This window comes from Manduca sexta, unplaced genomic scaffold, assembly GCF_014839805.1.
Source record: "Manduca sexta isolate Smith_Timp_Sample1 unplaced genomic scaffold, JHU_Msex_v1.0 HiC_scaffold_787, whole genome shotgun sequence".
Taxonomy (NCBI): Eukaryota; Metazoa; Arthropoda; class Insecta; order Lepidoptera; family Sphingidae; genus Manduca; species Manduca sexta.
This window is the reverse complement of record NW_023595613.1, coordinates 4,724-19,957: the sequence shown is the minus strand read 5'-3', so window position 1 is coordinate 19,957 and position 15,234 is coordinate 4,724. Positions and strand designations below refer to the sequence as shown.

The window sequence follows — 15,234 nt, the reverse complement described above, 5'->3', positions numbered from 1 at the left end:
GAACTAAAAAAGTGATGATAGTCTAACTCTAAGGTTTGTTAGTATAATGAATAGTAAAATAACAGGATCACATAAATCTGTAACTCTTCTCTATGGCAAATTAGATTCCACACGAAATTACGTAGCTGAGAACCGTTGTTTATACTCATATCATAAATTATCTCAATACTGTTATTCATTTAGTAATTTGTGCAGTGTTGAGGACTCCAATCCTTAGCGAAGTCATAGATATTTCATGTTTCGTTGATAGAGAAATACCACCGGCATTTTATTATAATCGCAAATTCTATTTATTACTATTAAGACACGATAAATAAAATGTAAAAAAATACTTTCTTTCAATAAAACACTTTGGATCAGACATTAATACCAAACACTATTTAGTAAACATTATTGATTCTGGAATTATACTATAGTTTTTCTTTCAACATTACTAATTGTATTTACTCAACAATTTAAGTATGAAAGGATAAGATATTTTGTGCACGTTTTTACCCCACACGTGGTCCAGATGGTTGAAGAACTCCGGCTCCATCACTCTATAACTTATCAGGTTTGGTATTTGCCTCCTGAGGATTTCCACGTCTCCTAACGTCGAGATCTTGTCATTCTTCCCACATATCAACGCTGTGTCAAGCGTCGCCTTCGTTAGATTATACAATGGTGGTAAATCTGAATTGTACTTCTCCAAATTCTTCTCGCGTCCGTAATCGTACTGCGCGAATCGTTTATTCTTCCCTATTTGCGCGTAATGTGCGAGGTTCTTCCTCGATGTTCCGTCAGGAAACTGACCTAGTGAGGCGATGAAGAATTCCGGCTCTAGTTCGGCTGAATCAGCTCCCGTGACGGGGAACACGCCGAATCTAAGACATAGGTCGTAGCCTATCTTCTGCGCGCATATGATGTTGTAGATAGCTTTGTATATAGACTTGTATCCAAATACCTCCTCTTGGCCAATTGCTTCAAGCAAATAGTTTATCTCAGTGCTAAACTGCATCACGGTTGATGACGGTGGACTCAAGTTTTGTAAATACACAACTGGTGCCAAAGCTATGAACACTCTAATTTTCTCATTGTATTCTGGTTTCGTTGAAGCCAAAATGAAGGTGATTGTGGTCCCTTCAGATATTCCGACTATGCTGAGAGACTTTTGACCAGTCTTCTCCAAAATAAAATCTATGTTGGAAGCCAGATCGTAGAAACCGTGCTCTTGGATGCTGAAGTTCCAGAAGGCTTTGTCTTTATCAGGGTCGAGGGTCACGTGCCTCCGGGAATATTTAGTACCTCTAACATTCAAGGCCCACACGTCATATCCTTCTCCCGCCAGGATGTAGGCGAAGGAGGTGTTCCCTCGTGTTAGAAATATATCGGATGTGCCGAAGATGCCATGTCCTAGCAGAACAGGCCTCGTCTTGTCTCCTGGAATGTTGAATAGTGTCAGTATATACCCGTCTTCGGTGAGTATGTCGTACTCTCTCGCTTGCAGACTGTACTTGTTGGCAAGTTGTGTGAAGTTGTATCGGGACTCCTCGGGTAAATTCGTCAGAGTGGCGGTTATGGTGTCCATCGATAGCGGCAACACCGTGTCTAAGGTGATCAGTAGTGTCAGCAGAAGTAACATCGTGGAGAATTAAATGAGTTTTTTAATTTGGGATTTGTATGTTATGGTTAATAATTTTTTTTCACTATGTTTATTTTGAATTTATGTTATCACTATTCTTAGTTTAAATTGTACATATCCACACTTTTATTTTTAAAATCACTGTTCACTTTCGCCGTCTGTTTTTTTATATTTTCTAATTTGTTTTTATTATTCTATTGTGTTTAATTGTGATGCGTTCGCGGTTACGTGTTGCGGCCGACTACCCGTACCGGGCCGCGTCCGTTTTATGTGAGAAAATTTAAATATTTTGTAACACATTTGGACTATTAACTGGTTTATTCATTTCGCAATATGTTAAATTGTCTCTTACTAGCGGAACGTTGGATCACGTTAAGTTTCTATGTATACTGAGCTTGCAATGGGTTCTTCCGCGTAATGTACGGTCAGCAAAAACCGGTTGGTTATTTTGTACGTATTGACCTCTTAATAAACATGCGTTTATTTGAATGTTTGTTAAAACTTTCTGATCTGTATTTTGGTCAAGTGACTTATAAGGTGTGAATTTTACTTCCCAAATATTTATGTACAGGTTTTATATAAATGTGTGATGTTTGGTAGAGTACTTTCTTGATGCAGTTTTTTATTGTGCATGTGTGTATGTAAGTGTGTGTGTGCGTGCGTTTGCGTGGGTGTGTGCGTGTATGTGTGTGTGTTTGTGTGTTTAGTTAGGTGATTCTGTTGACTTATATAAGGATATAGCTAATTAGCTAAAAACTTTGAATATTAATAATTTTATTTTGCGTAATTGCCGCATTTTTTTTATATGTATATTAAAACGCTATGGCTGCAGTGCTGACTGTTGAGGTATTGGGTTCAATCGCCGGGTCGGGTTGAGTAATATTAAGTATTTTTACTCAGTATCAGAGGATAGAGAGGATATGGTGATAGGCTCGCCCCTATCACACCACGGAACGGAATACACACTGTGGAAACTGGGTGCACCAGTTACGCCTCTGCCTACCCATTCGGAGATAAAAGGCGTGAGTGTGTGTATTAAAATAAATTACCTACGGCGGTATAGTAAACCTCATACTCGTAGTCTTGACTGATACAAAAAACATTAAATTAATGATATCGTGAACTATGAATAATTGTCCTATTACATAGAGATACGAAACAGATTACGGATCACCCATGTGTCTCTCTACGGGAATCGAACCAGCAGTCTCAGTTTCAAAGCCGGCTCACCACTGAGCCACGACGGCTCTGTAATACAATTTGATGAAATCATTTCCAGTCAGTCATCTAGACTGGTATTTTAGCGCCGTTAGGTATTAGGTTTAAGACGATTTTTTTACTATTTGCTCCCATTTCCACGTCCTTAATAAATGTGACACTTTCACCTTTCTATACATGTATCAAAATGCATTTCGTGATTGTATGCAATTAAAATTCTCCTTTTGAAAGTAAACATTGTAAGCGTTGCAGTGGCGAAGAGTGAAGTTTTCCGAAAGCTAGCCCGACTCAATATATATGTACCTACTCCCTTCCGAGGAAGTTCTTGTGCGCTTGGCCTCCACACAGAATGCACGACTATGCACGGGGGGACATTTGCCGTGAATCGTAAGACGATTTCTTCTCGTTCCTTCCCAGCCTTCTTCCCAGCTATCTCTTCCCAAGTTTCCTACAGGATCCTGCAGTTGCTAAGCCGGGGGATTCCAGTTATTTATTCCCAGATTTCCGCCAGTGTTGACTGTGGGGTCCGATAAAATAAAAAAATGTACTGTTTATTTATTATATAATTTAATAAATTCACATCGGTTGCTCATAATAATTTTACGTGAAGAAAGTACTAGATAAAAAAGAGATGACGATGAAGACGATGACAATATAACAAAAACATGCAAGTCTGTTTTTAACAAAACGATGGCTTCTAAGTAACTGTCGTATCTAAAAAATAGCGATATTCAGTGTTTTAACGTTTATGTCGATACTGTTTACCACCAAAACCCATTAAAAAAAAGTTAGTAAATGATTGCCAATGAAGTGTTTTTTCGTTTATAATCTTTTCAATTAAATGAGTTTGGTAGTAAACAGTACCTAGTTAGCAAAACGCTAAAATGTAAGTTAATAACAATTTTTTTCCTGATACGATAGTTTACTTAGGAGCCATCGAGAATTAGGTTATGTAAATATCAAAACAAAAGATGTTAATGTCGGTAATGTAGTCCTGCGAGCTTGAGTATTAACTTGCAGTTGACCTCTCAACGTAAAGATAACTATCAGATGTTTACGAACTTTCTGCTAAAACAATAACGGGGGATCCCTATCGCTGACCTCGATAACCGAACCTTGAGTTACATAGCCGTAGAACAATACTTTCCTCACTAAACAGTGCCTCACAAGCTTTCACTCATATCTGTGTCGCGATCAATTACGATGCGCCAGTAATTTTAGGTAAAAACGTAGGCGTTTATATTAGACGTATCGCATTTCACTTTTGTCCTTTGTTGGGAAAGAAAGCGAGTTTTATGGGGTGTGGCGGTACAATTAGTATACATACTGCCATATCGTCAACATCAGCGGAACTTCAAGGAGACCTGTGGTATTGACAAAACATAGTTATTTATCGCATAGCAATCACGCAAGATGGCGACAGACGATCCTGGATTACACTTGCACAATTTGAGCGACGCGTTGCATATATACCACCTCCGAATAGGAACCAGTGGAGGGGCCGCGGCCGGTCAGGCGCAACATCTGCCTGACTGGAAATCTTTCCCTTCCATAGAGGAATGTAACCTTCTGTTCCTCTACAGTGGCGTCTACCTTCAAGCCGCTAAATGGGGATGTGACAGGGGAAAGGGGCGGAGGGGGTGTTATGGATCCGTACTTCAAACGCTTTGCTGGTGGTAGGATATATTGTATATTCGCCTGGATAGCGAATACCGTACACAGGGTGTTACGCCATAGTGGCCCATGTTAGTGTGTCACGTTCCGGGATCAGCCTGTGTATATCCGATTCCAACATGCCGGTATAATGCGTCGACTAATAATAATGTAAAAATATCGGGCCTGTATTATATACTTGCCCACTGCTGAGCACGGGCCTCCTCTACTACTGAGAGGGGTTAGACCTTAGTCCACCACGCTGGCCTAGTGCGGATTGGTAGACTTCACACACCTTCGAAATTCCTATAGAGAACTTCTCAGATGTGCAGGTTTCCTCACGATGTTTTCCTTCACCGTTAAAGCGAACGATAAAGTCACAAAGAATACACACATGATTTTTAGAAAAGTCAGAGGTGTGTGCCCTTGGGATTTGAACCTGCGGACATTCGTCTCGGCAGTCCGTTCCACACCCAACTAGGCTATCGCCGCTTTTTGGTTAGTCGCTATTCTATAGGACCTCAAATCAATTACCAACAGTTACAGTAGGGTTACTGTGCTGTGTTTGTATGAAAAACGTTTGAAATTATCCCCTACGCAGTTTTGTTTGCAATAAATTCTGTATGTATTTTTGCTATAATTTTACAGCAGGCACATAGTAAACTTACCTAATTGAATTTTGTTAACTAGATGTTAGGAGTATGTAAGCTTACGACTTTATCCTCGAAGGTAAGGCAGAGGCGTAATTTGTGCACTCACGCGCTACCGAAAATATGTTTCCCATAGCGGCCAATTGCAGCGGAGATCAGCCAGGTACGCAGTAGGTGTTATTGTGCACAAGTGTGTGCGCAATACACAGATGCACTCTCTGTTCCTTAACTATTACAGTCCGGTGAGACGGCAATACTACATGATCGGAGAGAGAACAGGCGCAGGACCAACGGCTTTACGTGCTTTCCGAAACACACTGTCAACTCTCTGACTCCGAGCTGTAACTGAGTAATTTTTAAGATGGAAAAATCCAGTCACTATAATTTTTTATCCAACCCAGGATTTGAACACAGGACCTCAGTGCTATAGTCGTACTCGTAACGCGTACAAATTGCAAGTACGCCATTAAGGCCAGTTACTATGCTACTAACTAAGTACACCAATGGCAATAGATTTAGTAGGGTGCTGAGTTAATTTAATATAACTGGTAGAGTAATATGCTATTTACCTCTACCCTTGTCCGTGAGGCTAAGTGGTAATGGAGAGCAAGTCTATTTTCATGTTGGGTAAAAATTCAAATCCTGAGCATCACATTTGTATTTTAGTTTCACAACTTAAGTATAATGCAATACAATAATTATTCGATACAAAGTAAACAAACAGCATTGTACGCGTAAAAAAAAAATGCATTAATTGAGATTTGCGTGTTTTGTAACTATATTTTATCGACATCACCACCATTAGCGTAGGCACTCGTGTTTGAATCCGGTTCAAGTATGTTTTTTGGTCAGTAGATCGCTTGAGCTCATCAGTATCTTAGTCCACCCTTTCAGGGAGGGATAAAGGCTGTAAAAAGATGGCGTGGATCACCATTAAACCAATGTCATAGAAATTAATAACAACAAAATACATTCAATGTAACATTATAAGCCCTTAAGTACTACTTGGTTAATTTACTGGCGAAGATTTGTAATTAGCATAGGACTATATATAGTGTTTAACTTCTACTGATTGATGTAATTTGGTAAATCTTCCTAAAATAAATAAATTAATCTGCCATGATTGGTGCCTGTCGCGCGGCCAAGTAGTAACATTATCGGAGGTCAATACACGCTGTTCCCCAATCTTCATTCCTCTCAGGGCTAACGAATTCACTCAATTCTTCTGCAGTGGGTACAGTCCTGGATTATGTTGATCATTTAATATCGCGCACTTCCGCTTGTCTCGTCTCACAACCATATAAGAAAATAAACACATCCAAGGCTCTGTAATTCGCGCCACAAGTCAAATCATAACAAGCAGAGCTCTATTTAGGTGAAGGTGTGTAGGAGTTGAAATAAACACACTCACTTTTATCCCCTTAGGGGTATGTAGAAGTGCAACTAGTGCAGTCATTTTTGGTCGTGTATATTCCGTCCTATGATGTGATGGGGGTCGAGTCTATTGTCATAAAGGGTACAGGGACTTTGGGTTGATAAGTAAAAAAATCTAATATTGAATCCCTCCTAGCCGACTTTCGGCCACGGCGGCCAATCTCAACGGAGATCAGCTAGATACGCAGGATATATTATAGTGCACAAGTGTGTGCGCAATACACAGGTGCACTCTCTGTTCCTTCACTTTCATAGTCCGGTGAGACGGCAATCCGACATGACCGTAGAGAGATCAGGCGCAGGACCAACGGCTTTTTACGTGCTTTCCGAGGCACGGGGGTATTACACCGCCAACTTCCTGACTCCGAGCTGCGACTGAGTAATTTTTTAAGATGGAAAAACCCAGTCACAATTATTTTTACATTTAATCTAATATTACATTGCCTATATCAGGGTTTGAACCTGAAACCTTAGAGCGTTAGTTATGCCGCGCACGCAATGCTACTACGTCGATGAGATTAGAAAATATAAAGTACATGATAAAAGCTGTTAGTGTGAGTGAGATTAGTGAACTGGGTGTTAATAAATTAACCTATTTAGATGATTAGCCTTGACACATGCATAGACCTTGCTCCGGTCAAAACTGCGGGTATCCCTCATTCTCTTACCGGTTAATTATCTATGTCAATTCATTTTATCAAAGTCTAATTAGTGTGCACAAGGATTCGAAAAATCCTTTAGTTTACCTGATAAGACATGCGTATAAAACTGGCGTATTTAGAGTTTCAATTGTCACTGAAGTCTAGATTCAAGATCCAAAAATGTCTGTTAAAACATTAGGTCTATTTGTAACAATATCTATTATAATCAATAAATCGTTTGCACAAATAGCGAATATAACTACGACATTATCGAACGTTGCAGAAGATGGTTTGTTAAACTTTACGGAACTAGCCGAAAAATATGGATACCCGGCTAATGTACACGATGTCACCACAGAAGATGGATACAAATTGAAGCTTTTCAACATTCCTGGAGATAAGAGTAGACCAGTTCTACTAGTTCACGGAGTATTTGGGACCGCTGATGACTACATCATCAGAGGAAATTCGTCTTTAGCCATCATTCTGGCTAAGCTTGGGTTTGATGTCTGGGCTATGAACGTCAGAGGATGCAGGTACTCTAGAAATCATCGGTTTTATAACCCAGATAACGGGAAGGATTTTTGGGACTACAGCGTCCACGAACTCGGGGTTTATGATCTAGCATCGAACGTCGACTACGTCCTGAACGAGACGGGTCAGTCTCAACTCAGCATTGTAGGATTCTCAGAGGGAACTACTATGACCATTGTTCTGGGTTCAGAAAAACCTGAATACAACTCTAAAATTAAGGTGTTCATAGCACTGGCTCCGATATGTCATTTACAGAATGCAGTCGGACCACTGGCTTCTTTAATACGAGTTGGCACGTTCCTCGATAGATTTTTGGCTATCTTCAATGTAGAAGAGGTTCTTGGCTACAGTTCTGTAGCGAAGGGTATCATGAACTTACTCTGCACTCAATTGCCCATAAGTTTTCAATTGTGCATGGACGGGACGGTAGCACCGCTCATTGGTGCAAACTCTGATGACATAGAAAAGGAATTCTTTCCCATAGCAATAGCTCACTTCCCAGCAGGTACATCTAGAAAGAATCTGGTACATTTCGCCCAGATTGGAAGTAGTAAGATCTTCGGTCAGTTCGACTACGGGCGCCCGAAGAACTACAATATGTACAAGTCTTTTACTCCGCCAAACTACGACCTGAGTAAAGTGACAATGGACGTGGTGCTTGTATCGGGGAAGAATGACAGGGTTTCGACTCTTGAGGACACGGAGTTGCTGAAGGAGAAGTTGCCAAATGTGAAGGAGCACATCATCTTGCAGCCGGAGAGTTTCAACCACCTGGATCACATGTGGGGCCGTAGCTGCTCCGAAGTATCTTACCCTTATATTGTGCAGATTCTGGAAAGCTATAATTAAATTACATTTTAATGAAGTGGTATATTATTTAGAATATAAAGTTAAGCTTCTTCGTTATTGCTTTTAACCTATTTTATGTCGATTTATTCTGTATGTACAAATATTTCAGGAACCGTTGGAAATCCACTTTTAACACATTTGAAATAATATCAGAGTAAAGTAATCAGATTGTAGCACTGTTTACAAAGCTAATAACTTTCCTCGAGTGTTCCTTAAGGTAAGTCGAAAGGTACCTTGAATTTGACAGTTGATTCCTTTCTTCGCGAATGGAAAAATGTTGAGTGACGTTGAGTGGAGGTGATCTTTTTCAAATTAAGAATACAGATTACCTCCAGTGAGGTTGAGTGGAGTCGAAGAATTTTCGAGGAAACGTCTTAGAATACGGATGTAAATGTATAATTATACATAAATGAAAATTACATTATTATGCAAACTAAATATTACAATCTATACATACTTCTATCTACCTATATATCTATGCTATTATATAAAGCTGAAGATTTTGTTTGAACGCGCTAATCTCAGGAACTACTGGTTCAAATCGGAAAAATATTTTTGTGTTGGATAGCCTATTTATCTATATCTATGCTATTATATACAGCTGAAAAGTTTGTTTGAACGCGCTAATCTCAGGAACTACTGGTTCAAATCGGAAAAATATTTTTGTGTTGGATAGCCTATTTATCTATATCTATGTTATTATATACAGCTGAAAAGTTTGTTTGAACGCGCTAATCTCAGGAACTACTGGTTCAAATCGGAAAAATATTTTTGTGTTGGATAGCCTATTTATCTATATCTATGTTATTATATACAGCTGAAAAGTTTGTTTGAACGCGCTAATCTCAGGAACTACTGGTTCAAATCGGAAAAATATTTTTGTGTTGGATAGCCTATTTATCTATATCTATGTTATTATATACAGCTGAAAAGTTTGTTTGAACGCGCTAATCTCAGGAACTACTGGTTCAAATCGGAAAAATATTTTTGTGTTGGATAGCCTATTTATCTATATCTATGTTATTATATACAGCTGAAAAGTTTGTTTGAACGCGCTAATCTCAGGAACTACTGGTTCAAATCGGAAAAATATTTTTGTGTTGGATAGCCTATTTATCTATATCTATGCTATTATATACAGCTGAAAAGTTTGTTTGAACGCGCTAATCTCAGGAACTACTGGTTCAAATCGGAAAAATATTTTTGTGTTGGATAGCCTATTTATCTATATCTATCTATACTATTATATAAAGCTGAAGAGTTTGTTTGTTTGTTTGTTTGTTTGTTTGAACGCGCTAATCTCAGGAACTACCAGTCCAAATTGAAAAATTCTTTTTGCGTTGGATAGCCCTTTGTTCGTGGAGTGCTATAGGCTATATATCATCACGCTATACTAAATAGGAGCGGAGCAGTAATGGCTAATCTCAGGAACTACCGGTCCAAACTGAAAAATTCTTTTTGTGTTGGATAGCCCTTTGTTCGTGGAGTGCTATAGGCTATATATCATCACGCTATGACCAATAGGAGCGGAGCAGTAATGACTAATCTCAGGAACTACCGGTTCGAACTGAAGAATTATTTTTGTGTTGGATAGCTCTTTATTAGTGTAGTGCTATAGGCTATATATCATCACGCTATGACCAATAGGAGCGGAGCAGTAATGGCTAATCTCAGGAACTACCGGTTCAAACTGAAAAAATATTTTTGTGTTGGATAGTTCTTTGTTCGTGGAGTACTATGGGCTATATATCATCACGCTATGACCAATAGGAGCGCAGCAGTAGTGGCTAATCTCAGGAACTATCAGATCGAACTGAAAAAAATATTTTTGTGTTGGATAGCACTTTGTTTCTGGAGTGCTATAGGCTATATATCATCACGCTATGACTAATAGGAGCGGAGCAGTAATGGCTAATCTCAAGAACTACCGTGTTTAAACTGAAAAAATCTTTTTGTGTTGGATAGCCCTTTGTTCCTGGAGTGCTATAGGCTATATATCATCACGCTATGACCAATCGGAGCGGAGCAGTAATGAAACATGTTGCAAAAACGGGGAAAAATTATTAGTTTTGACAGCTTCCGTTGCGTGCGCTGCGTAAACGGTTAAAGTTATGCAACAATGATGTATGACGGGATTATTCCTCTTAAAAAGTTCTAAAAAATATATTATAAAACAAAGTCCCCCGCTGCATCTGTCTGCCTGAACGTGTTAAACTAAAAAAAAAACTCAATGTATTAAGATGAAATTTGGTATGGAGACAGTTTGAGACCCTGGGAAGAACATAGGCTCCCGGGAAACTACTACTTTTATAACGGAAAACTTTGGCCTGAAAAACTTTATAACGCGGGCGGAGCCGCGGGCAAAAACTAGTGTTATTATATACAGCTGAAAAGTTTGTTTGAACGCGCTAATCTCAGGAACTACTGGTTCAAATCGGAAAAATATTTTTGTGTTGGATAGCCTATTTATCGAGGAAGGTTATAGGCTATATAACATCACGCTATGATCAATAGGAGGGGAGTAACAATGAAAAATGTTGCAAAAACGTTAAAAATTCATCTCTTTTGAGAGCTCCCGTTGTGTACGCAGCGTAAACGGTTAAAGTTACGCAATAAATATTTATGACGAAATAGTTTCTCTTAAAAAAATCTGAAAAATATATTATAAAACAAAGTGCCCCGCCGCATCTGTCTGCCTGAAAGCGATAAACTCAACAATTATCGGATTTTCGACGGATTTCGACGAAATTCGGTATGAAGATGGTTTGATAGCCTGTTTCACGTGTGCGCAGCCACGAGCAAAAGCTTGTGTCCCTATTAAACTGGTAACAAATTAATTCATACTTTACTTAAATAAGGTATAAATTGACATTCTACCTATTTTTTAAAAAAAGATACCGACCAATAATTTTGTTGCCTCTATAATATTATTTTGTATTGACTGACAATTATAACCGTAAATATAAACGAATATATGCCGTTAATTGATTATGTTTTAATTTCATCATTTATTTTATTGTCTTGATTTTTTTATGCTTATAATGGATTCCATTTTAAGGCAATGTGCGTGCATTAGTATATATAACTATTATGACTACATGAAAGACTTAAAGAATGATTACTAAAGATGTAATGAACAATTGATGACAAAAAAGTAAGCCAGGAGTTTCTTTCTGCCTTTCTTCTTCGGGTAGTCATCACTTAGGTAGTTAGTGAAAGCCTAGTAGGTTATGTCGGCAAGGGCCTACACCTCACTGGTGAGGATCGCGAAGTGTCCCTGGCGCTAGTTAAAATATTTTTTGATTTTCCTGACCTGGCAGCTCCAGCTGGTTTTCATTTATTTTCTAATAGGTGTGTAACATTGTGCTTGGTTTTATAATTTTAAGAAAATTTTATGTGTTCGTAGATAAATAAGAAGCTCTTAATTGTAATACATAATTTATTATTATCATACATCTTGACCGGTCGTAAGTGCAACTATGTTCGCCTAAGAGATTAAAAAATTAATATATGTATTTTATTTGGACATTATGTTCACATATTGTGTTATACATATCACACAAAAACTACACAATTTTATAAAAAATTGCTTACGTATATACGAAATACTTATCAAGTTTTGCGGACACCCGTAAAACTTGAAAGTTACTGACGGTTTGCCTTGAAACTTTTACACTGATATCACTTTGTGTTTCAGTATTTTTATTTTTTATCAGTATTTCCCATGGAAACAGATTATAATTCCAAGCGTTTTGCACGGTAAATAAATATTTACATAGAATGGTTTAATTACATAAACTCGTAATATATGTTCGCTAAAATAATTTTAATGACATTCCTAATTAAATAATTTGTATCTGATTAATACAAATAATTAAGGATGTCACTAAAATTATCCATAGATTATAATCTGCCAGGCCTAAGGTAGTTACATAAATTATTCGGAAATCGGTAGATTTGTTTCTAATCGGATCTGCCGTACAAGAGACTTTTAATCCTTTAAAAGGTGGTAATATATCCCTTATTTCTTACGCTCATAGTAATGCGTGTTTTCATGGAGATAATCACATACTAGTTATATCTTATGTTTAAAAGACCTCATCAGTAACATTTCACTTTTCTTTCATTCTAGCTCTAGAATTATTTCAATGTCTTGCCCAGATTGATAGATTTATACATATTGTAAAACAAACTTCCCCGCCGCCTCTGTCTGTATGAACGCGATAAAGTCAAAAACTACCACGGATATCGATGAAATTTAGTATTAGTTTAAGACCTTGGAGAGGATATATGCTACTTTTATCACAGGAAAGTATATAGTGGGACTTATATCCTGGACAAATTTCTTTCAAAACCTGTGCTCAAAATCTGGTGTTATAAAACAGTATCAGATCCAAAGATGCGTATTATACTTCTTAATCCTGTCCGCCAACCACATCACAAATTAACTATTGTTCTATTACTGACTATCCATATTTTTCCAACGTGTCCAATACAAGTGGATATAGAGTTTTGTAAGTACTCTTCCCCCATATAAAATCCAGGTGGTTGAACAGAGGTCGCTCCACCTCGTGGTACAGCACTACATTAGGCAGCTCCCTCCTCAGTAGGGCCGCATCCTCCACCGTCGCTATCTTGTCGTTCAATCCCAAAAACAGAGCCACCTTCATTATCACTTTCGAGACATCATACCTAGGCGGCAAACTCGACCCGTATACAATCTTATTGTTCTCCGGTCCATAGTCGTACCGTCCAAACACCTTCTTCCTGCCTATTTGTCCGAAATGGTTTATTCCTTTAGTAGAGCTACCCGCTGGGAAATGTCCGACTATTACAGGAAAGAACTCATCCTCTATTTCATCTATATCCACCCCGCAAAGTTGGTACAGGGCTCCGTATAAGCATATTTCGGTTCCTGTGACATTCTTCGTGCAAATGAAATCCCAGATTTTTTTGAACGGTGAGTGGAAACCCATGAATTCTTCATTATCAGTTTCTATCAAGAATTGGTTGATCTGAGGACTATATTCTATCACAGTGGACGTGGGAGGTCTACTGTTCTCCATTATATGCACTGGTGCTAGGGCGATGAATATGCTGATTTTTTCATTGTACTCTGGTCTGGTTGCACCCATGATAAACGTTACAGTGGTGCCCTGAGAGTAACCAATTACCTTCAGTTTGTTCACTCCAGTCTCTGACAGTATGAAGTCTATGGTAAGAGGCACGTCGTAGTATGCAATTTCGTGGAGGTCGAAGTTCCAAAACTCCTTGTTTACGTCAGGGTTTAAAGTCAGGTGACGCCTGGAGTACCTGTTTCCTCTGGTATTAACGGCCCAGACGTCATAACCTTGTCTGGCGAGGATGATGCCTAAGGAGGTTTCCCCACGGATGATGAAACTGTCTGATGCTATAATGGCGCCGTGGATCAGTAGAACAGGTCTTGTGTGGTCTCCAACTATCCGGTGCAGCTGTATGACGTACCCGTCAGGTGTGATGAGGTCGTATTCTTCAGCGACATACCCGTATTTCCTGACCAGGCCTGTGAAGTCGAGTCTCCCATCTTCTGGTATCCGAGATTGGAGGCAATTTTCTAACAGTACATTTTTCACAATTATTGCACTTAATAAAAGTAGTAACTTCATTTTTGTGTTGATCGCACTCGATTTGGTTTTAGGTACTTGATTTTTTTGTAGTAGTCCGGTTGCCGATATTAAAAAGACTATGTCCTATATTTTGACTTTATTTTGGGCAGCGCATCTTATATGTGTCTTAACACGTGTAATTGTAACAGGTTTGTATGTTAACGTGGAGTATCATAAATAGACACGCAATTATCTTCTCACCGGTTTTTATTAGCATTATAATTAATTATTCAGTTTTAAGGCCGCTCGTTTGCTTTGTTTATATAATTTTTCAGTATTTAAAAATAATCTTTTATATGTTTCAAATAATACAAAGCTGTATATGTTACCGATTATACGTTGTGGTGTATGTCATAAGATGAGCGACTTACTCGTCAGTTTACTTTATAAAGTTTTTTTTCATACGACGGTTTCATACAATATATCCTACGACCAGCAAAAGACTTGGTCGTAAGGGATTAGGTTAAAGAATTTTGAGACTTTTATACCGGATTTAAGGTCTAAAACCCGCAAATTTCGACGGTAGCGATATAACTTAGCCGCAGTCAAGTCAAAGTGTAATTGGATGCATTACATGATGGTGTAATGTTTTCAGCGGTAGTGGGACAGCGGCTTTCGCAATATCGGTGGTCAGTGTGAAGCAATTGGTCGGAGCGCTTAAAGGGTTCACTCGAAAGACCGGTGTAGCGGAATAAGCCGACGTCAGGCTATCAGCGGTAGTCCAATAAAAAAATTACGTCTATTGGCGCTTATTACGTTTATCTCCATTCCAGGGCTCCTAATCTACTTCACGTACGGCGCATGGCACAGCTCCGAGCGGCGTCGAACCCTGGACTCGGTCCAGCTTGCAGACCTTCACAATGACAGCCACACCGCCCTGCTCAAGCACAACGGTCACACTCAGCAACACGACTGACAGAGGGAGACAGAAGACGGCGGTGCTGACGAGAGCGAGCGAGAAGACGCTAATATCGTCAGCCCGAGTAGCA

At 38.8% G+C, this 15,234-nt stretch overlaps 3 protein-coding genes across 3 annotated transcripts; 1 reads left to right on the top strand and 2 right to left on the bottom strand.

Moving 5' to 3' along the window:
- Positions 1-313: 313 nt before the first annotated feature.
- Positions 314-1,671, bottom strand: LOC115442943 (lipase 1). The gene has a single exon (XM_030168153.2). The coding sequence runs from the start codon at positions 1,619-1,621 to the stop codon at positions 434-436; it is 1,188 nt and encodes a 395-aa protein (XP_030024013.2). The 5' UTR covers positions 1,622-1,671; the 3' UTR covers positions 314-433.
- A 5,709-nt stretch (positions 1,672-7,380) lies between these two features.
- On the top strand, positions 7,381-8,616 carry LOC115442942 (lipase 1). The gene has a single exon (XM_030168152.2). It carries the CDS (start codon positions 7,398-7,400, stop codon positions 8,598-8,600), a length of 1,203 nt encoding a protein of 400 aa, XP_030024012.2. The 5' UTR covers positions 7,381-7,397; the 3' UTR covers positions 8,601-8,616.
- Positions 8,617-13,066: 4,450 nt separating this feature from the next.
- LOC119193614 (lipase 1-like) lies at positions 13,067-14,245 on the bottom strand. Its single transcript, XM_037447252.1, has one exon. It carries the CDS (start codon positions 14,243-14,245, stop codon positions 13,067-13,069), a length of 1,179 nt encoding a protein of 392 aa, XP_037303149.1.
- Between the last annotated feature and the right edge of the window lie 989 nt (positions 14,246-15,234).

Bases quoted from the DNA above. Each gene is read 5' to 3' on its own strand.
- LOC115442943 (XM_030168153.2), bottom strand. From the start codon at position 1,621: ATGTTACTTCTGCTGACACTACTGATCACCTTAGACACGGTGTTGCCG.
- LOC115442942 (XM_030168152.2), top strand. From the start codon at position 7,398: ATGTCTGTTAAAACATTAGGTCTATTTGTAACAATATCTATTATAATC.
- LOC119193614 (XM_037447252.1), bottom strand. From the start codon at position 14,245: ATGAAGTTACTACTTTTATTAAGTGCAATAATTGTGAAAAATGTACTG.